The sequence below is a fragment of the Salmo trutta genome, chromosome 14 (assembly GCF_901001165.1).
Source record: "Salmo trutta chromosome 14, fSalTru1.1, whole genome shotgun sequence".
Classification (NCBI taxonomy): Eukaryota; Metazoa; Chordata; class Actinopteri; order Salmoniformes; family Salmonidae; genus Salmo; species Salmo trutta.
The window spans coordinates 66,668,809-66,690,767 of NC_042970.1; the positions used below are offsets into that span (position 1 = coordinate 66,668,809).

General features: G+C 43.9%; 2 protein-coding genes across 3 annotated transcripts; one reads left to right on the top strand and one right to left on the bottom strand.

The window, feature by feature from the left end:
- Positions 1-1,693: 1,693 nt before the first annotated feature.
- LOC115208715 (delta-like protein A) lies at positions 1,694-6,848 on the bottom strand. The gene is made up of 11 exons (XM_029777025.1): positions 6,343-6,848; positions 5,927-6,229; positions 5,587-5,647; positions 5,213-5,470; positions 4,357-4,417; positions 4,090-4,220; positions 3,664-3,833; positions 3,283-3,499; positions 2,317-3,133; positions 2,084-2,207; positions 1,694-1,960 (listed from the first exon to the last, which is right to left on the bottom strand). Exons 1-11 carry the CDS (start codon positions 6,394-6,396, stop codon positions 1,955-1,957), a joined length of 2,202 nt encoding a protein of 733 aa, XP_029632885.1. The 5' UTR covers positions 6,397-6,848; the 3' UTR covers positions 1,694-1,954.
- Positions 6,849-14,692: 7,844 nt separating this feature from the next.
- LOC115208724 (rho-related GTP-binding protein RhoU) lies at positions 14,693-18,509 on the top strand. Of its 2 annotated transcripts, XM_029777041.1 has the most exons (4): positions 14,693-15,348; positions 15,932-15,990; positions 16,127-16,156; positions 16,768-18,509. In XM_029777041.1, exons 1-4 carry the CDS (start codon positions 15,096-15,098, stop codon positions 17,263-17,265), a joined length of 840 nt encoding a protein of 279 aa, XP_029632901.1. In that variant the 5' UTR covers positions 14,693-15,095; the 3' UTR covers positions 17,266-18,509. The 2 variants fall into 2 exon arrangements, with proteins under 2 accessions (XP_029632901.1, XP_029632902.1); XM_029777042.1 differs by lacking the exon at positions 16,127-16,156 and having other exon boundaries at positions 14,697-15,348.
- The last annotated feature ends 3,450 nt before the right edge of the window (positions 18,510-21,959 follow it).

A 21,959-nucleotide genomic window follows, 5' to 3' on the forward strand; every position in this document is an offset into this window, starting at 1 on the left:
TTTGTTTTAGGTTTGGTTTTATCCCATACTAAAAACAAGTAATACATTTTGCTGTTGACCAATTTCACAGTTTTCTGTTAAGTCTAGATCCCCTCGATCCTAACCAATTTTTATGAAAGACAATATAAAATGCTTGCTTTTCTTAAACACTATAGATTAATCTTTTTCTTTCCAGATTGAGCCTTTGAAGGTCTGGCTGGTAGTGCCGGAACTCTGGCCAGAAGGCATCTGTTACTCAACAACATCTGTTCCTGTTACTCTCTTTTTTTCCCAGCATGCCAAGGGACACACAGGCTCTCCCAAGGGTGGCCTTTTGTGTGGCCCCATTGTCAATTCCATCATTGTCTACTGCTGAAGTCTGTTCCCATGATGCCACGAGGCAGGCTATAGTAGTATACCCGCCTTTAGAGGCCAACCTTAGGGGTGACAATTTACAGTTACTTTATTGTGTCCCAACTTTTTTGGGCTTAAAACAAATATGATTTCTGGGCAACTAAGGAATCAAATGTGTAGAAAATAGAAAAATGTTAAAGAATCATCAATGGGGGAAATAAAAAAATCAGATTTTTTAAGAATTTGACTACAGATATCATCAAATATTATTGTAGATGTATTATAAAGCATATTCATCAAGAAAAACATTTGGATAAGTTACATTGACTGGGTGTTTGTCAGTGTTCTGAACTGAACATTCATCAATAGTTTTCATTGTTTCTTGCTTCATATAAGGATGTTTTTAAAAAAGCATTAGTTTGCATTTATCACATTTTTCCATCGGAGTAGAAATCGGACTAGTACATCTAGCGTGGGGACATTGTTTTTTATGAATAGCCCCCGTTGGTCTCCACGGAAACACTTTCAACTCCTGGCAGTGACATACAGCATCGGCATTGAATAGCCCACCATGGGGTAGCCAGGGAAAGACAACAGATGTTACTGATTAACTTCCTCACAGAACCCAAAGAACGGCTAGGCATGGGCTGACAAACCACAGTCACACACAAAAAAGTTGTACTTTCAATTATATTTATTCATTAAAAAACAATAGCAGAGGCAGTAACAATAATAAAATGTTGTACAATCCCTCTTACTTTAAATAACATTTCTTTAAAACAAATTCCTTGACCTGAAGTGCCTTTGCAAATATCAGCATTAAAAAATGTACTTAAATATTCATAACAAACATAGCAAATATACAATATAATTAAAAAATAATAATAATACAAAATCCTTAAATTAAATTAAATTAAATCATACAACTTTAAATCATACGTCTTTTTTTAATCATACAACTTATTTTTATTTTTTATTTTTTACAAATGGACAAAATCTGTATCGAAGCAAAAAAAGATTTGAACCCAAAGTTTTCATCTCCAAAAACAATCAATACAATGTCATAAATGGTTCGGAGGGCTTTGAAACAACACACTTCAGTTTTACACAGTGATATAGTATACGTAGTACAGTCCTCACAGGTCTAGAGATTGGATCAGAATCCATGTTAACAGCCTTGTGAAGGACAGGCCAGTATGGCCAAACATCCACCGTTTGATGCAGTTCATGTGCTCAGCAACGGCTTGTGGGGCTAAAGAAAAGGGCTGGGTGCAAATGTTGCAAAAACTTCAAACCTACGTTTCTGTTACAACCGAAACCGAAGATATCGTACATCACCTCTATCGTGACGGTTTGTCCATTTTTTGATCTCGTCATAAAAATCTTCGCTTGAGGTCGCTTTGAAAGGTAAAAAAGTTTTGCCCCACCGATTCCTAACCCACAGGCCTGCACTTATTTTCCAGTAGAGAACCAGCTCACTCTGAATATCAGTTAAACGTCTCAGTATCAGCAGCAGTCTCAAGGCGGGACACCTCCCCCAAGGGTTAGAGCAGCATTTAAAGGAGTATAAAAACTCTCCCATAGAGCAAATGAGCAACGGACAGCCTATTGGTGGCTTGCGTTACACCTATGGAGACAAGAGAGAAACAAAATGGACATTACTTGTTGTTTACAAAGCTCTTAGGGAAATGCAGTGACTTAATCAAACAATTATAAATGAGGAAAAGTGAAGAGAAGTATCCAAACTCACCTCAGTTGCAATTATACATTCGTCCTTCTCCTCCAACATGACAAACACGGATTTGTACTTGGTGTCTGCACATGCAGACATTTCTGGAAGTTTAATTTCATTTCTTGAAGTTTCTGAAGTGTCACTGTTGGAAGATAGACAAAGATCCATATTACTCATCTGACATTCAAATTATATTTTTTATTTTTTCATGTTATATGATTACATCTATTATCTTATTGAGTGTTCTTTACCTTTTTAAATGTTTGCTGCGTTTATTTCTGCACTCCTCATACTCAAAACCCGAGTCCAGAGCTTGGCATTTCTCTTCGCAAGCTGAGGCCTCCAGGCTCAGCATCGACTCTTTGGCCGCCTGCTCGTACTTCACCTCATGCACAAGGTTATAGTCCACCGGCGGGTGGCGGCTCTTGTAGCTGCTCCGACACAACGGCGATGGTCCGTCCATGTCGGCATCGCTTCCGAAGTCCATTTTCTTGTTGATGTTCTTGACACCTGGCTGTGGCCCGAGCCCTACGACGCTTACCGACAGGTCCTTATCACTCCGGTGACAGTTATTAGTCAGGTTGTTTATGGTCTCGCCTTCGCCGACGGTGGCGTCGCCCTGGCTACCACGCAGCACCTTGTTGCGGACGCAGCCAACAAGCACTGCACACCCTGCTAGCAGAAGCAGCACCAGAGCTGTCCCAGACCCCACCGCCATCCAGGGGATCTCCGAGCCTCGAATAGCTGCATGGTCCGGGAGCAGGAACTGGCAGTTGCGGCCACCGTAACCAGGCACGCAGGCGCACACATAGCGGTTGTTCCTCTCGTGGCAGGTGGCGCTGTTGAGGCAAGGGTTGTGCTCGCAGCGGCTAATGGGAGAACTGCAGTTGCGGCCCGTGTAGCCCGGGGGGCAGGTGCAGGTGTAGCCGTCAAGACCCTCCTGGCATGTACCACCATTTTGGCAGGGGTAGATGGAGCACTCGTTGCCAGTGTGGTCGCAGTTCATGCCTGTGAAGCCATCGGGACACTGGCACAGGTAGGAGTTGACGAGATCCACACAGCGGGCACCTAGTGTGAGAGGCAGAGCGATTGGGAATCAATGGGTGGTCAATAATGTGGGGGCAGGCTGTAGTCTGAAAGGTACCTGTTTAAATTTAAAAAGTACATAAACTGAGATCTGAAAACACATCTGTGTAAGTTGTTCAATTAGCCCTTACCATTGGAGCATGGGCTGGAGGTGCAGTGGTCAATCTTCTTCTCACAGTTGAAGCCAGCGTAGCCAGTGGGGCACTGGCAGAAGTATCCGCCATCAGGGTTGTCGGCACAGCGGCCTCCGTTGAAGCAGGGACCATCGGCGCAAGTCATGGCGCTCAGCTCGCAGGTGTTGCCGTAGAAACCAGGAGGGCAAGCACAGGCATGCGTGTTCTCCATATCCTTTGAGAAAAAGATTGAAGCATAAGCTTAACAAATACATTCCTCCAAAATGCATTAGATCACCATCACAACAACAGTGCTATTCATGATTGCCCACATCTTCCTAATCCTAGTTGTAATTGAGTGTACATTTTAACACAATTATGTAATTGTACAGTAGTTACAGTGCAGCTTCCTCCATTTCGACAGGGGTTCAGGGTGCATTCGTTGACTTCAATCTCACAAGCATCCCCAGTGAAGCCCGGTCTGCAGGAACAGGTGTAGCTCCCCTGGCCAGTGTTGCTACAAGTGGCTCCATTCATACAGGGCTTGTGGTGAGTGCAGTAGTTCAGATCTGGAGGAGGACAAGCAGCACATGTGGATTAGTCCATTAGTCCCATTGCAACATATGGCAGAACAACAACAGCAGCAGCCCAGCTAATGTCTTTCTGTCACTCTCACACTTTTTTCTTACATTTATTTTCACATTTTCTCTCCCAACACTATCTCTTTGTCTCTGTTTGTGTCATCTCTCTAAATCCCCCTCCCACCCCCCTTCTCTCTCTCCCTCCCTCTCTTTCCCCTCCCTCTCTCTCTCCAGTAGGACTCACCTTGGTTACAGAAGAGGCCTCCCCACCCCTCCTGACAGTTGCACTGCCACGGCTGCTGGCAGGTCCCGTGGAGGCAGCCTGGGTAACGGATGCACTCATCACAGTACCGCCCTTTGAAACCCACTCTGCACCTGTCACACAATAATTACAACACATTGGTTAGAAACCCGCTCAAGTTTCTCTTTATGTCACAGATTATTTCTGAAAATATTAACTGAGGAAGTGTTTTAATACATGAAAATCATAGTTGTCTTTTCTCTAACTTACTTGCACTCCCCAGGCTTCTCACAAAAGCCGTGTTCGTCGTCACATCCTGGAAGGCAGAGAGCTACAAAGGAGACAAACACGGGGTAAGAACCATGGCAAAATAAAAACACTTCTTACACATATGCTCTTTGTTAAGTTTGGCTTTGAGCAACAAAAAAAAAGTATTGCTTAAATCTGAACAAATTCATTAAAGGGGGGGCAACTAAACCCATTAGCTGTTTTACAAAAAAAAACAATCTCCTTATCACGGTGGAAGAATATTCCGTTTAACATAGTGCATAGAGACAATGGGAGGGTGCACACAGCAAACTCTGTCTCTCGCTCTCCCTCTTTCAGTATAGGCCCCTTTTTCATCGCTGTGGGTCAAAACTCTTTTATTCATTCTGTGCACACAACTCCCCCTAATGTCTCGGATTGGGGCAGATAAGAGTGGACAGCTGGTGAGTATGTTGCCAGTGCGCGACAGCTGCTCCATTGTCTACTCTCTCCCCGCAGCTGCCCACTTCAAACAATACCTCACCCGCCTAAGCCAATCAGCGGCCAACCCACTCCAAGAGTAACGAATCGGACGTAGCATGTAAACTTATGGCACGCGTGAGATTATTCCGAAAACTTTCCTCCGCCCGAATTGAATAAATAAAGTGGTCGTGTGTGTGGGAGCGTGGTGTTTTTGTACAAGTTGCCTCAATTTTAAAATGTCTATAGCCACGCCACCTAACATAAAAAGTAACGTAACTACCATAATAATGTTATTTGACATGACAAAAGTGCCTATACGTGAAACATCAATAACAATGTTATATCATATTTAATCAAATATTTCCCCCAAAACACCTGAACATCAAGTTTCACTTACGTTCTGTGCAGTAATGGCCTTTCCACCCGGCGTCACAGACAATCTCTCCGCGCTCTCCACAGGTGAAGTGGCCGAAGGCATCGTCTCGTGGGCGGCAGAAGACGGAGCAGCCATCGCCATAGTAGTGCTCATCACAGACAAAGCGGTAGGAGTACTTCAACTCGGTTCTTCCTCCAGTATGCAGGTCCTGAGACCAGTCATCTCCCACCGTCAGATGTCTCTGGGTGGTCATTGTGCTGATAACACGGTCTGGGTTTTCTACAGATGGAAATAAGAACGGAACTTTAGCAACATGTGTGTAAATGTAAGTTATCCTCGACTAGATCACACCACGTAAAGCCAAACAGCTGTAGGACAGTGTATTTTGATCCTACCTATCGAAAGATCGTCTTTGGAGTCGGTGTGCAGAGCTTCAATGATCAGCGAGAACGTCCCCTGAGGACATAAACAAATAGCATCATAAGACAGGTGGCCAACGGAGATGGGGAACGAGATAGGCACATCTAACATGTTCTCTATACTAGAAGATAAAATAACATTTCGAGACGATAATACAAACATATACACGACTAACATGTTTATGTATACGTTTAGTCTTTAATAGACCACTCTATATAAATGAACCAACTTGTACGCACGGATTTTTAAAGACCTCGTGACTAGAGGTTGATATGAATGACTTGTTTATGAATTAACCCAAGGCAGAGTACTCACCGGCCATGTGAAACCGAAGTTAATTCTGATGGGATTGGTGAATGAACTGTCAGACATGGCTTCTGGAACTTGGAAAGAGTTTGACCCAAGAACAGGCGTTATAGCACCGCCGTAGTTGCAAGGTGGCTCTGGTGATGCGTTTGGCTGATAATGTTTCAGACAGATTCTGAAAAACGTTTTACATTCACACTGTTGCTGATAAACCGACGTCAACCCTCCCTTGCAGCAGTTCATGTTGCCCTGAACCCCTTTCTTGTTCAAAAACTCCTGCAACTTCAGTTCGAAAACTCCTGAACAAAAACCCTGTTGAAATAATTGTATTTATTACACAATATTTAACATAGGCTATGTGATGTAAAATCTTGAAATTGTTATCAAATGAATAGTACGCTAACTGTGTTATGTAGTTGTCTTACCTTGCATATCAAGACGAGCATAACCGCAACTGTCAGAAGAATAGCGCGCCCCATATTCAATAAATACAAATAAATAAATAGGAAAAAGTCTTGGAGCGACTCAGCTCAATTTAAGCTCAATATGCCTCCTTTCAAATCATGTTCTGTGAATGAATCATTGAGCACGCTTCTTCTCTTAGGAGGTCTTCTCATCAGTTTCTGGTGTCAGCCACGCCGATTTCAGTCATGTCCAAGAAACAAAAAGATAATCCAAAATAGATATTGGAACTGCCCTGAACTGTCCTCAAAATTCCGTTACAATGCGATAATCCCACTCCAAAAATGTAAAAAAAAAAAAATACAACAAAAACAATTGACACAGTTCGTTCCCTGTTGAAACGAAGAGGGCAACAAATGTTCGAAATTGCTTTTGTGTGACGTGGTCTATCCCAAGGAAAGAGTTGTCACTGATCCAACATACTTCCCCGCCACCTTCTTCCTTCTTTCCTCAACATGAATTGTGCGTCTGTCTTGAGTGAAGGCCGCCTGCCGCCAGTTTTATACGGGCCGGCGCATGCTAGGGTAATAAGATGCAAATGAGCTACCCCCCCCAATCTGGCTCAGGGGATCACAATGGATACCTCTCCAAGACCCATCGTCTCGAATCACAAGCTAGTATTGGGTCAGAAAATTGAAAATGGAGGAATGTCAAAGTATTCCAGCAAACTGTATGGGACTGTCTCAGCAACCTGTCCTGGAATGACTCACTTTCCACAACATTTGAGATCGAAAAATGTAGCACATAATAACAAAACAGAATGGCCAATTTATTTATTCCAGTTTAAACCAGATTTCAGTTATAACTATAAAGCAGTATTTCACAGTAATGTATTGTACACGTCTGCCTACACTTGGTGTTTAAGCGTATTTATACATGTAGATGGGGTAGTTAACTTGTATATTTTTATGTTAGGAAAGAAAACAACATTTATGTTAAAAAACATTTTCAGGGAGAGCTCTGAAAAAGCCAAAATATGTGGCGTGCCATGCGTAGTGTATTTGTCAAACCCTGACTCAGTTGATTGTGCAGCATAACTCCACCCTCTTCAAACGTTTTGGCATTTCTAGTTGTGGGAAAATCGAATACTTTGAATTAAGGCTTGAGTAATGAAAACATTCTCTGGCAAGGGTGTGTGGTGAGGTAAAGTAGAAAAAAACATTTGTATGAGGCACAGAGTTTTTCATTCGCTTTTCCTTTTTCATTCTGTGGAGTGAAGAAAATGTGTGTGTGTTTGTGTTTGTGTGTGTGTGTGTGTGTGTGTGTGTGTGTGTGTGTGTGTGTGTGTGTGTGTGTGTGTGTGCGAGAGAGAGAGAGAGAGAGAAGGAGAGAGACATCCGCGTGGCCGTCCTGAGGGCACTTTGTTATTGTGTGCTGAAGGAATAAGTTTGCTCTCCCTCTCTCTGTGCACTCAGCTGTATGGTAATTCCGCAACACCTGCTCTCCCCTTAATATACAGTGAGTGAGCTTCCTTGGGCGCGCGGCGCTATCCTCACACAATTACAATGTACCCAAGATTTAGAAGAACGAGCCCCCTCCTGAACAAAACTCAAACAGTAGGTCAAATATATATTTGGGTTTTCCCTCTTTGCTCGCATATGCAATGAATACTCTCTTTCTGTGTCCACGATGTGTTTTTTATTGAACCAAACTTAGGGCAGACTATTATTCAAGTAGGCCTACTTTTGTGTAACGGGAAGCAGAGTGGGGGTGGGGTATAGGGGTCTCCCTTAATTAGGTCGTTCATTATAAGTGTGATTTTCTTTTGGATAATAGCCATGGCCTGAGGTCCTTAGTTACCATACACAGATACATTGCGTCACCGCTAAGATATGCAAGTCGGGGTGGTTTAAATTCCCTTTTATCGAACAGCCAGAGTTGTTGTACCTGTTTTCTAGCCCTATTGACAACACAAACAGCCTATAGACAGAACGAATACATCGGTGTTGTTTGTGATGAGCTGTGCTGTGATTACGCAAATCATTCCCATTTATTTCACAGTAGAAAGGCCGTTGTTTTTGCATTAAGGTCTCTGAATAACTTTTCTAGTAGAGTTCATTTAGTTTTGGTTTGTCTTTTCTTCTCGGTGCCAATGGCCCAGAAACAGCATGATGCGTCTAACCATTGCCCAACATTTTTCCATATGGAACACTTTGGGCAAATAAACTGCAGCAGTAGTTATACATGAGAAACTGTTTTCTCCATTGCACAAAACCCACCCCTATAGGCACCCATAAGAACTTCCCTCCGCATACATCTTTAAATTCGTGCTGCCAACCCACTCAGACTTGAGTTTGGCAAAATGCCCCCTTCTCTACTTTCCTACCTTAATTCCTTTCCAAAAATGATGGCTACGGGGGTGACTGTTTAACTAAAGTGCTACTGTAGGGGGCTGTTGTAGTTTAACTCCTGCCCACCAGTAGCTGCTGCTAACAAAAAGGGTGACTCGAGGTCTGACTATTCATCCATTCTCTGTGCTTCAATTTTCATTGATTCTGAATGCACGGGTAGCCCTTGGGGATTCTCCGTGAAGGGCCACGACACGCCTTCAGACGCGGCCAGACCCTTACAAGCCATCTGCCACTACCCAAACGTCGTTTTTTCCTCTCCCCCCTCCCTCCTCCCCATCTTCCCTCAAGCGCACGGGTCTATATGCCACTGTCCACTGTCTGGCTCTGTCTACATTGAACTGGAAGCATGTTAAAGAACCTGTAACGGTATGGCTATGCTGGGCCATATGGCGAGGGGAAGCCAGAAGTTTTCGTCCCCGACGAGTAGACACCACATGGTAGCTCATGGGAACGTAAACACGGCGCGCATCACACGATATCGATCATATTAAGTGGTGTGGAGAAGATGATTAGCTGGAATGGGGGGTTGGTGACTGTTACCAAGTGATCAATCGACATACTATTGATTATTTCTGAGCATTCAGACTGTTGGCACACTCACCTCGGCTACTTATATTGGTTCGACCAAAATCGTCTATTTTCTTTTCCAAACTCTCATCCAGGCTATAGCTTCTGTCTCATGAAAAGAAAACGTTGTATGGTCATTTTTCAGCACAAAGAAGATTGGCGACTGAAGGGCAACTTTATATGTCTTATCAGGGCTGAGATAGGCCTAATACCAGCAACTCATCTTCTCAGGTCGGGGTTCTCTCCATTTCCATCATTTCTGACCCGCCTGTTTACCTGCTGAAATCCTTGGACTCTGCAGGAGCAGCGCGGCCTTTGTGTCCAGATCAGATTACTATGGCCAGCTGCTTGAAGGGGGGCACAGGCCAATCCATGGGTGCCCCCTAGTCGTGCTGCTGTCACATTTGCATATGTTGTGGCTGAGGACGTGCTGGGCTTAAGTTTGGGGAAGAGTGCCGCAATAATTACGCGGTGGCCCCTGAAGACGCGCCCGCGCGTGTGTGTGGCGCGAGTGGGATGTGTGGGAGTGTGTGGGACAGAGAGAGAAAGAGGGAGAGGGACAGAGGAGGGAGGGGGGAGGAGGAGAAGGCGTCGAAGGTTTTCAAGGAGCAGTGGCCTGTCGCGTGCCAATGTTTATAAAAACACATCTGCCACGTTCCCCCGGGTAACGCCCATGCGTTGGCGCATTAGAGGATATGCGGTCCCTATGCATAAATCGATAATTCAACATCTGATCATTTGTATGACACATTTCCGCACACAACAAATACTCATGGTGATATGTGATAGAATCAGTGCATAATCAATGCAGATATAGTGAAGGGAAGTATATGGAGTAGAAAGTAGTTTTTGATACCCCCCAACTCTTTAGTGTTGATAACTCCAACCATGACATGGAAATAGGGGCTGATTAATTATTGTATCATTCTAGTTTAGTTCTAATAGGAATTACCCCATGCATGATCTTTATTGCTTATGAAAAACTGTGTGGATAGTATGGCCAGTGGCGGTTCTAGACCATTTCAACTGGGGGGCCCAAGCTGGGCCAGTTGTACTGTTAGAGGGGCCAGTTACATTAGACATTATTGTTGTCATATCGTTTTCTTCACTGCATTGCAGGCATTAGCAGGCAAAAGACCATGTTCATAATCATCATCGTTGCCACTGTCTAATAATGGATGTTAAAAAAGAATGATAGCAAAAAATAGTTGTGTAAAAATTATTTCATACTCCACATACCCCCCCCCCAGAACCGCTAGTGAGTATGGCCGTAGTTTTTGTAAAGATGATCATTTGTAGTACCTCAGAGATTTTTTCAGTCTTTCTCAATTCTGAACCAGTGCAATCTGGATGAAATTGTCTGCCACAATCTATGAATAGAGAGACCTTGTGAATGGGAAAGTGACACCTCTCTCTCTCTCTCTCTCTCTCTCTCTCTCTCTCTCTCTCTCTCTCTCTCTCTCTCTATTTCTCCCGTCACTCTCTATCTCTCTCCACGACATCTGCCAAGCCATGAACAGATGTAGGCACCTGCGTTGTCGGCCCACATATGCACACATGTCCCTTTCAACCTCTCTGGGACCCGGACCAATCACAATGGGATAGACCAAGGGTGTGGTAACCAAATACTCCCTATCCCCCCAGGACACACGCTCTGTTAGAGGCATTGTCACAAGAAATATCAGGTGGCCAGGCCAAACAATCTGTTCTAAGACTGTTCATTTGAGAGATGGGGTTTGTAGCTATGTAATAAATGGGCTATATAGAGTTTCTTGTTGTTGTTGGAAGTTGAAGTAGTAACACCAAGGCGTTTGATTTTCTTACGTGTTTTAGAGACTTGAATAGAAAAGCATAGAGAAGCAATGGAGCTTTATTCAGCCTAGTTTATCATGCTGATCTCCTAAGTGGCCGTTTGGGTAATTCTGGAGTGGCCAAGCCAGTGGCAGCAGCAGGCAGGTGTTAGTTGAGGTTCAGTAGAGGAGGCTGATGGGAACAACAAGGAATGGGGTGGGGGGGGGCAGGTTAAAGACAGAGGAGGGTTTTGTTCTATGAGGATGAGCGGGAAAAGTAGCCTGAAAGCCCACTGGCAGCCCTAGATAATAGCGATAATAGCCCTGTCCCTATCCCTCAGCTGCTACTGGACAGAGGATCCAAACACACCTGTTGTCTTGTCGTCCCCATTGTGTGTGGATCGCTAGCTAGCGTTAGCACTACACCTCAGGAATGCTCCAGCCCCTTCCCTGCTGCACCACGACCATTAGCCTCTGTCCCAAGAGGAAGGAGGGGAGCTTGGGTGGAAGGTGGAGGGGGGTGAGAGTAAGCTAGGCTACATGGTGCGGAAACCAGCAGGGTGGCTATAGAAGGGTGTATGGTGAGGGGGGCCAGTTTAGAAGCAGTGTCCTCTTCATAAGGGGTTCCCTCCAGGGTCTGTCCAGAGACCCCTGTCCTAAATCACTGCCCCTAGGGGAAAGGCCCTCCTTTGTGAGGAGATGGGCCTGCAAGCTGGGATGCCAGCTGCCACCTCTGTAGCGTCACAGTCTCCACTATGACAATGCTTCTCTCACTGGTCACACTGGCCAGGCCAGCAGAGCCCATTAAATAAAGGACTTGTAGGAACTCCTAGAAGGGCTGCAGGGCCACAACATGTTTTTTGGCTAAACGTTAAGGATGACAAACTACCATGTGGGATATGGTGTATGAAATAATAACCTCTAGTGATATCGATTCTCTCTCTGTGGTGAATAAAATGGAGTGTCTGTAAAGACAGACGAGTCACGATTTGGATGTTATTACATCATGAGATAATCAATAAAACAATGCTATAAAGTGGTTTCTGGAAGCTGTACTGAACTATAGGGCTGTATTGACTGTTGTCTTATTTCTTTAATTGAATTGAATGGAGTTAAATGATCAAGGACAACATTTAAGTTTGTAAAGTAAACATAACAACACATGAGAAAAGCACAGAACATTTACTTACAGTCAAAACTATATTTTGGAAGGACGGTGTGTATCCCAAAAAGCATCCTCTGATTTGAGACTTTGAGACTAACAGCTGGTGAAGAAACACTGAAAACAAAAGTAATAAAGCGTATCGCATCCACTAAATTATAAGATGACATTGAGTGTACCATAAGTCTTCCTCACTACAATATTAGAGGTTATATAGCCCAAAAGTGAACGTGATATAAAGTACAGCAGATCTCCAATCATGCTCATATAAGCATTTAGGCATTTGTGTATGATATTCCCATCCATAGCTCAGGGAGTTTGTCCCCCCATTGTATGGAGCTCTAATGGTGATTCTAATGATGCCTTGTCCATCTTTGATAAAAAACAGCACGCCCCTCATTAAAGACCCAGGGCTGGTTCTCATGGCCCTCTCCCCGTCCCCGGAGCTGGGTGGACAGCAGGCGCGGTAGTCGAGACAACACCGTGGCACACGCCTGTTGACCGAGCCACAAAGCAAAAGCGTGTGACACTCACCGCCCCAACCCTCTCCCCAACCCCCGCCCTGGCCCCATTGTCCCCCAGGGTCCCGCAGCACAGGCACAGACAACCTACCCCCCACCTTACCCTCTATCCTAAACCCATACCCCCTCTTCCTTTAGAATCAATTTTACCAATCAGCTGATCCCTAGCTCTCACACCACCAGGAATTTTAAGACACACCCTCCATCCTCCTCCTCCTTTTTCTCTCCCCCCCCGCCACCTATTCTAGTAGCCCACCCCACCGGACCCCACCCTACCCGACCGACCCTGGGAACATCAGCTGCTAAGGTGGAAATCCATCATTGTGTGTAAGAAGGTTCCCCCTCTGCACATTGCACAGTCATTACCATACACCATACAGGGGAGGAGGAGGGGTGGGGCTTTAATTCACTGATTCGCATGCAGACAGTATTTCTTGGGAGGGTGGGGCCGGGATAGCTGGCTGAGGATGGAGATGGGGCAGGTTGGTTTGATGGGGATGGAGATGGTGCTGGTGGGGGGGTACAGAGGGTTTTACGGCTGCCGGGGTCAGTCCTGTCCTGGGAAAGTTGGATTTTCCATTTAAATCAGCACATGTTGTGGCCTTCTGGTGGCTGCGTGAATGCCTCACGCTGACAGATGGCCGCAGCCCATAACTATAGAGTCCGAGCGCCCGGTCCCCGAGGGATACAGAGAGAGAGAGAGAGCGAAAAGGAGAGAGGGAGAGAATGCGTCGCTCAGCTGATCCCATCAAAAAGAGAGAGAGAGAGGGTAGAGCAAGAGGGAGGGATAAAAATAGGGAAGGAAGGCAGGAAGGAGGGAGAGTGGGGGTGGGGGGAAGAGTCCCAGAGCCCCTTAATCCCAATCCCTAAAATTGAGTAAATATATTTGCCAGCTCTGCAAACCTTAAAAGGGCGCCTGGCGCTCCCTAAAGGTTCTGATTAGGTGTCTAGTCTATCAGCTTGTGGGTCTTTGGGAAGATTGTTTGTCCATGGGTAGAATAGTGGCTTTGTATGATGATGGTGTTCACAGAGGATATGTTTATAGTACCATCTAGTAGAACTGGGGTGCTGGCTGGTCGTCAGTCCTCATTGTGTGATGCTACCTTTTGTCTTTTCACCATGACTCTTCGTTAATCCTATTAATGAAACGAAGTCAATGCCTGGTTAAAGATCCCACGTCTCTGATTTGCATATTTTAGGAATCTTCTTTGAATAAAAAGTTTAAATATCACTGGCACTGGTAGACAATGAAGCCCTGAGATGCCCGTCACCATATACGTATATTGTGGAAATGAATAACAAGGGCTTCCTCTACAACTATAATATAATAGATTGAGAATGGATTTTCTATCTACGTTACAGGATTTTGTAAAGCAGTATATCATTCCCTGTACTCCCACTTGGTCTCACTCCTCACTGTACACCCTGTTTCGCTGTTGCTCTGTGCATACTCTCACTCCCACTCACTTCTGCTGTGGCTCTACATGCAAGTTTTCTGTTAATTAAGAAATATGTTCAACTTTGAATAGCATATAAATAGTCTAGTGATAGAAATCCAATTTTTCTATCAATTCTACAGCTAATACTCCAGTCATGATTTCACATCCCTGCCATTCTGCTAGGCCTAAGGTCTACCAAGAGGCACTATGTTATAGTATGCCTGTGTCAGGGTTAAAACTGATGTGGGAGTCCTCATTGACTTCATGTAAGGATAAAGCAACTTTGTTCGAGATAAAAACGTGTTTGGTTTGATGGGCTACAAAATCTTCTTATGTTGTTGCTAAAATTGAACGAAAAAAAATCAAACAAATTAATATTCAGTGGACCGTATCCTTAAAAAATAGATAAACAAAAATGTGTAGACCTACATTGGTCTAGATATTCAACATATTTACTTGTGTAAATGACAAAGTGGATCACATTATTTACGACAGGGGATCAGAGTTTCAAATGATCTTAGTTTGTTTCACTTTGAAAGCCCTTGGACACGCACCGCATCTCTCATGTGGCGCGCAGTAATCCTCTTACAACTATTAACACACCAGATGCAGAGGATGCCAATCAATAGACCATGCGGCGTGGAGACATTTAACGGCAGTCTTGTGTTTACTGTATGCTGCACGAGTTCAACTGTAGTTTACCTGAATTATTATTTCTCAAAATGTATATGACTTACTGACAGAAACGGACAGTCAGGTGCGTGCTGGTTCTATCAACTTTGGGAAGGGAACCAACATATGGGATATCAAGGTGCAGAGACCCAGGCGGCTCTGGCATTATTTAAGCGTTATTCCCCGTGGATTAAGCCAGTTATTCGACGGCAAAATGCTTCCACAAGATATAAGAGTGCAGAAACCCCGTCGGATCTCGGATTCGGCTCCACCGGTACCACCACGGCGTGGCAAGAACAGAGACGCTCCTCTTTCAACGCGTGGGTGGTCGGGCTCCGTACCTGAGCGGAACGTGAACTGCGTCCTCGTCGGAGATGGAGCAGTGGGGAAGACAAGTCTTATCGTTAGCTACACCACAAATGGTTATCCGACAGAATACATTCCAACAGCTTTCGATAACTTTGCAGGTAATTTGTGAGATAAATCAGAAAACCCGAAAACGTAATTTATTGTTAATTTGACCGCTTTTGTCACAGATTTTACTCATGAATTGATTTCTCCACATGTTGCATTTTATAAATGTGTTCTTGTTTTTGTTTGTTGCTTTTGTGTGTGTGTATTCTTTTAGATCTCTCTGAATCAATGATAGGTTACTATTTGATATAATTTGATGGTGCAAACAGTGGCGGTTCAAGACCATTTCAACTGGGGGGGCCAAGCTGGGGCCAGTTGTACTGTTAGAGGGGCCAGTTACATTAGACGTTATTGTTGTCATATCGTTTTCTTCACTGCATTGCAGGCATTAGCAATAATGGATGTAAAAAAAGAACAATAGCAAAAATTTGTTATGTAAAAATGATTTCATACTCCACATTTAGGGGGGCCACAAGGGGGTCCAAAATTGTTGTCACATGGGGCACCAGAACCGCCCCTGGGTGCAAAGTAAACGTCACTGATGCATAGCGCTATGACAGGTAGGCATTGAACAGGTGTCTGTCTAAATGCTGTCACCATCAATAACAAACCTGTGTACACTCTTCTTCTTCTCAGCTATGGTTGTGGTGGACGGGAAACCTGTGAGACTGCAACTCTGTGATATGGCTGGCCAGGTGATTCAAAGTTTTGTTTTTGAATCCAACACTAAATGAGTGTTAGTAACCTATAGACACATTAACAAGGATATCCTATTGTAGTGGTAGAGCTAACACATTATTCTTTCTTCACATGCTCTGCTCAAAATGATAGAAATGGGGGATGGAGGATGACACTATTAATGTAAGCCGTTCTCTATCAGTGGTCAGTAGTTTGTTTAGATTCCACAGCTTCACTTATCCCAACATAGGTTGCCTCCACATTCTACCCCGTGTCTTGGTTTCCCCCTGTAGGGATTCCCCTGCACACCCTCCCCTCTCTGATCCTGTGTCAGTAGTTATCACCCCCTGGCAGAATATCTCTCATAGTCGTTGCCTCCCCCTTGATCCTCAGACTTATATCGCCCCCTGTAGGAGGTTCCTGTCCGGGCCCCCAGAATCGATACCTTCTTTTGTCCCCTCTGGCTCTCTGTGCTTTATCGCCCCCTTTTGGATGACTCTCACAGACCTTGCACTTCCTGACTCGTGCCCAATTCCAAGTCAACTCTTCCCTACTCCTTAATAGGCACCTTTGTAGATCTGAAAGGATTGGATAGGTGTAATAATCAATATGCCCTCAACTCAGAGAGGGAAATGGACGTATCAGTGGACCATATTGCTAACCATCCAGTAGTCTTTTCAGAATCAGATCTACATGGTATGCCATAAGGTCAGGGCTAAGAATCAATTTGGGATTGGTATCTCTGACCCTTCCACTTCCTCAACTTGAGACTTTTCCATTCCTGTCTCCTATAGGACGAGCTGGACCGGATCCGCCCTCTATGCTACCACAATGCCGATGTCTTCCTGCTCTGCTACAGCGTGGTGCGCCCCTCCTCCTTCCGCAATGCCACCGATCGCTGGGTGCCCGAGATCCGCCATCACTGCCCCAGGGCACCCATGGTCCTGGTGGGGACCCAGCTGGACCTGAGGGAAGACGTCCAGGTGCTGGTCCAGCTGGCCAGGAATCGGGAGCGGCCCGTGGGCACCGAGGAGGCCCAGCAGCTGGCGAAGGATATCGGGGCCGTGTCCTTCGTAGAGTGCTCGGGTCTGACCCAGAAGAACCTGAAGGAGGTGTTTGACCAGGCCATCTTGGCCAGCATCCAGCAAGCGGAGAACGTTCAGCAGCTCCAGCAGAGGCAGAGCCTGAGGAAGAAGACCCCGGATAAGATCAAGAGTCTCTCTGAGACTTGGTGGAAGAAGCTGAGCTGTGTTGTTGTGGCAGGAGAGTGTGTGGGAGGAGAGTTTGTTTGAACCCCGAAGCAGCTCTTTAGGATTTGACATTTTTCTAAGCTTGTGTTTAGTCTTTAGTATATTTCACTCCATATATAATATCACTCAGGAAAACAGACCTGGATCAATAATATGTTGGAAAATGTAAATGTATTATCCAAAGACTCATGGAATTATTTAATATCTAAAAAGGAGAAGCACTAGAAAGAATTATCAATGCTGGCAAGATAATGAAATGCGGAGTTTCAGCATTAGTGATACCTTATGTTAACTACGGGTAGGACAAGGTTTTGTGTTCCAAGGCCTTGACGAGGGCACAACAAGTCTGAATTGATTTGAGTTAGCAAATCCAGTAGCTGGGGAGACTACTAATGAAATGACTGACTTCACAATGACCTCTGTGTCATTCTGTGTAACCCCCATCAAGGGTCGAAGGTCACCATTGGAGAACGTTGTGGAGGATTACAAGAAACCAGCCAGTAGAAACTGTAACGCCAAACCATAAACTTACTTTGTGTCCGCCATTTTGACAAAGTCTCTCAATGTTATTTACTAACCTATATCGGATCATGTACAATGATCGCTCTTTCAAGTTCAAGTAGTTCCTGTATCAGTTGTTGACATTGCTGGACATCCCAACCAAACACAGCTAAAGGATACTGTAGTTTCCCAGTCAGATTGACTCTAATCTGACTAATCTGCAGATCAATTGGTATGGCTTTCCCCCCTGATCCCTGGTCAGGTCTGTCGTGGTGATGAATCGTAGTGGTTCTCCGGTGGAGGCTGTACGCAGCTTTCTAATAGGACGAGACAGGACCACCTGGATTGGATTAGCTGGGCATATGGTGGCTGACCCAGTCCCCTGAATCCCATCACACCTTAGCCCTGCTCTGATGTCAACCAAGACCGTCTGCCTAGGAAGACTAAGCAAGACTCAGACCCTGTCACCCTGCTGCTGGAGCTTTACCATAAAGAGAACAGAGCTCACTGGGGAACGGGGTTTATATCACTAGAGATGCATTCCAAAGAAGCGAGATAAGTTATTTATTATTGTTAATTGGTAAATACTATCTGCAAGTGGAGGTATTTCTGAAGCACACTGAAAGAATTTAAAGGATTTAAAATAAAGTATGATAATGATAGAAAACATGAAAGCTTTTAGTGATTATTGATATAAAGTTAATGATAAGAATACTGATTTTGTCCGGCCCTAGTGATTGCTATCTTATTTTTTTGTTATAAATTAAATGTTTATTTCTAATGTTTTACATAGTTAATGCCTCCAATATTCTGTAGTACTCTTGATGTTTTATTATTGTACTGTCCCTATTGACTTACTGGCGGAGGAGAGGACAGGTGCATGAACTCACTTAATCCCGTCACCAAGAGTTGAACAGCTTGAGAAAGTTGACATGCTGGTGTGGTTAACTTTTGCGGCATTTGGCAGGGACAGCTGGCAGCTTCAAATTCATATTCACTCATCCATTAGTTGTCTGTTCCAACGTGTACTCTGTTCCAAATATATCAAATATTCTTTGTTTTCTAAGTTATAAGACAATCATATATGTCCATAATGTAAAACCTGTTCAATTTTGAGGGAGTTTGTGGAGAGAAAACCCTGCCATCTTCTGTTGTTGTGACTGACATTTGCTGCCACTAGAGGTCCCTAAAGCATTACAAATGCTGAGCTGTAGTTCATGCTCCACAAAGCCTCAAGTTGCCTAAGGTCAGCGCATCTCTATCACCTCACATATCTTATTAGTGGCAGAGATCTCTTTATTCTGTTTACAGGTCTGAGTTTAGAGAATACATTACACAGTGTCTCAGATCTTCATATTATCTGAATTTCAAGACATCAATTCATCATTCAGTTGCCTAATCCGTATAATATAGATATTTACGGCACTGTACTGTAGGTCGACACACCTATTCTTCAACTATGTAGCACAACTACATAGTGGCTCCAAACAGCAGGCTTTATAGTATTGTAGATGTACTATTGAGTGCCTCTGCCTAGACGCAACAGGCTGTTTTTAGAGGACCTGGCTGCTCTGGCGAAAGGGGGATATTTCCATCCCCCCTCTTAGCTGTGGTCTTCAACTTGGCATATAGCTCTGACTAGCATTAAAGACCTAAGTCAAAGACCACAGCTCTGTTCTGCCCTCCTGTGGATCAGCGGCTCCATTTCAAGCAACCACTGCATTTATGGACAGACACAACTCACTGTTGTTGACGCAGCAATTCTCTCTAATTTACCCAGCTTTGACCATTCAAGCTATTTCATACTGCTGCACCACTCCCACTCCCCCATGCAATATCCCAGAGCCCACCCCTTTTCCCAAGACACATTTTTCAGACACTGTCAATTAGGGAGGGGTCCTTCTCTGCTGGCAAAGGAATATGTGGGGGGGGCTATATTTAACACCCAAAGCCCCCCCCCCTCCGTTTCAGTCCCAAGCGGCTGGTGGTGTTCCTGAAGGCACCTATTTTGTCCCTATTGCGGTTTGAAATGCCAGGTGGCTTTAAATAGAGTGGGAAGATGTCTGGAGGGTGGAATTCTCAAGTAGAATGTGCTTGGCTCTGATTGAAGGACTCACTGTATGCAGTTGCTTGTCACTATTACTTTGTAATTCACATATTACTGTGTTAACGGGGATTGGATTTTATTGACTTCGGACACTCACGCGCACATACAGGAAAGGATAGCCACACTCATAAAGATTAAAGGAAGTGTTTGTCTCTTTTAAACAATCAGAAGAGAACCATCTCACTCTCCCAAAACCAGCAAATTCAATTTGTTTGTCTCTTTTAAACACCCATGTGCGAGCACACACACACACACACACACACACACTCTGTCTCTCTCCATCAGCTGCTGGAGGTGGGTATGTGTCAGGTTGGTATTTATAGCCAGTGCTAAACCCTTTGTCAGGAGATCTGCATACTAAGAGGCCCTTTGTCTGAACCTAATGATGTATTATGTACCAGAATTCACTCATCATACATAACATCTGAAATGTCCTGTCTAGTCTGTCATTGTGTCAGGCTGACGACTTAATACAAAAGCCTTGTGAGCGCTGTGGTGGTCACCTCACTGGGATCATACAGTACTCCGTATCTTACACTGGGACACATGGGTCATAGAGGACGATAACGTCAGAAGTATTCTAGAGGGAGAATATGATCTGGTATGTGATTCTAACGTTTCACTGAACCTTTCCATTACCATAGAGCGCAGATGACCTTACCGAACAAGAAGTCATTTAACTAAAAGACAAATGTGACATAATGGAGTGTCTCTGAATATCACCATACCTCACTAATGAATCAATATTGTAGTAAATTAGAGTACTTGTTTTGACTAAAACAAGTAGTTATATATTTCTCACATTGATGGAGTTTGGTGGGACTATCCATAGATTACCCATAGCAGCAGGAACTATACATAGATTACCCATAGCAGCAGGATACTATCCATAGATTACCCATAGCAGCAGGAACTATACATAGATTACCCATAGCAGCAGGATACTATACATAGATTACCCATAGTAGCAGGATACTATACATAGATTACCCATAGCAGCAGGATACTATCCATAGATTACCCATAGCAGCAGGATACTATCCATAGATTACCCATAGCAGCAGGATACTATCCATAGATTACCCATAGCAGCAGGATACTATACATAGGTTATCCATAGCAGCAGGATACTATACATAGATTATCCATAGCAGCAGGATACTATACATAGGTTATCCATAGCAGCAGGATACTATACATAGGTTATCCATAGCAGCAGGATACTATACATAGATTATCCATAGCAGCAGGATACTATACATAGATTACCCATAGTAGCAGGATACTATACATAGATTACCCATAGTAGCAGGATACTATACATAGATTATCCATAGCAGCAGGATACTATCCATATATTATCCACAGTAGCTGGATACTATCCATAGATTACTGTACTCTACCCTTAACCCTGGTGCCAATGCTGGACAGTGACATCAGATAGACCTCAGAGCAGCAGTGTAGAAAGGGCTGTAGGTTGAAATATCCTAAGTTAGGAGTGAAATCTAATTAAAACCAATCATGTATAATATCACTGGTATTAATTGATCAAATGGTGTCCTTAGGGGTCATGCAAAAACAGTGTTGTTGTTTATTAAAATGCCCATATAAACAAAAGCAAACAACTCAACTATGCAAATATGATTTTAATTCACAGCAATGTTTCAAAGTGGAAAATATATATAATTGTGCATGTTTTCAAATACAAATACAGTGATCAAAAATGTAAACATCTGTTGAAATAAAACACAAACATGGTTATATGTACCATGGTATGATACACATATCACTTTTGGTCAAATAATATCTTATGCAAATCAAATCCACACATAAAAATAACTCAAATCGTTGTTCAGAGAGCTCAAACAATTAATATCCTATATAAAACAATCAATTTAGTTTTGAATCAGTGTGTTCCAAACCCATGAAACAGTACATCGCATTTCCTCACATTGTAGTTACAGTAAGACTATAGACAAATCATTAGTGTCTCTTATTCCTTCCTGAGAGATGGTTCTTGGAATGAACATATTCATAAAGGAATGTTGCCGAGGACAATGAATACACAGACACTAGTCAAACCTGTGTGTGATATAAGCAGCCACTTCAGTTTTCATGACTAGGCCAT

Coding starts and splice junctions, on each gene's coding strand:
- LOC115208715 (XM_029777025.1), bottom strand. CDS start 6,396: ATGGGGCGCGCTATTCTTCTGACAGTTGCGGTTATGCTCGTCTTGATA. Junction 3,500..3,663: donor GAAATGGAGGAAGCTGCACT/GTAACTACTGTA, acceptor TTTTTCTCAAAG/GATATGGAGAACACGCATGC. Junction 2,208..2,316: donor CGCAGCAAACATTTAAAAAG/GTAAAGAACACT, acceptor ATCTTCCAACAG/TGACACTTCAGAAACTTCAA.
- LOC115208724 (XM_029777041.1), top strand. CDS start 15,096: ATGCTTCCACAAGATATAAGAGTGCAGAAACCCCGTCGGATCTCGGAT. Junction 15,991..16,126: donor TCTGTGATATGGCTGGCCAG/GTGATTCAAAGT, acceptor TCAAAATGATAG/AAATGGGGGATGGAGGATGA. Junction 16,157..16,767: donor TGGAGGATGACACTATTAAT/GTAAGCCGTTCT, acceptor TGTCTCCTATAG/GACGAGCTGGACCGGATCCG.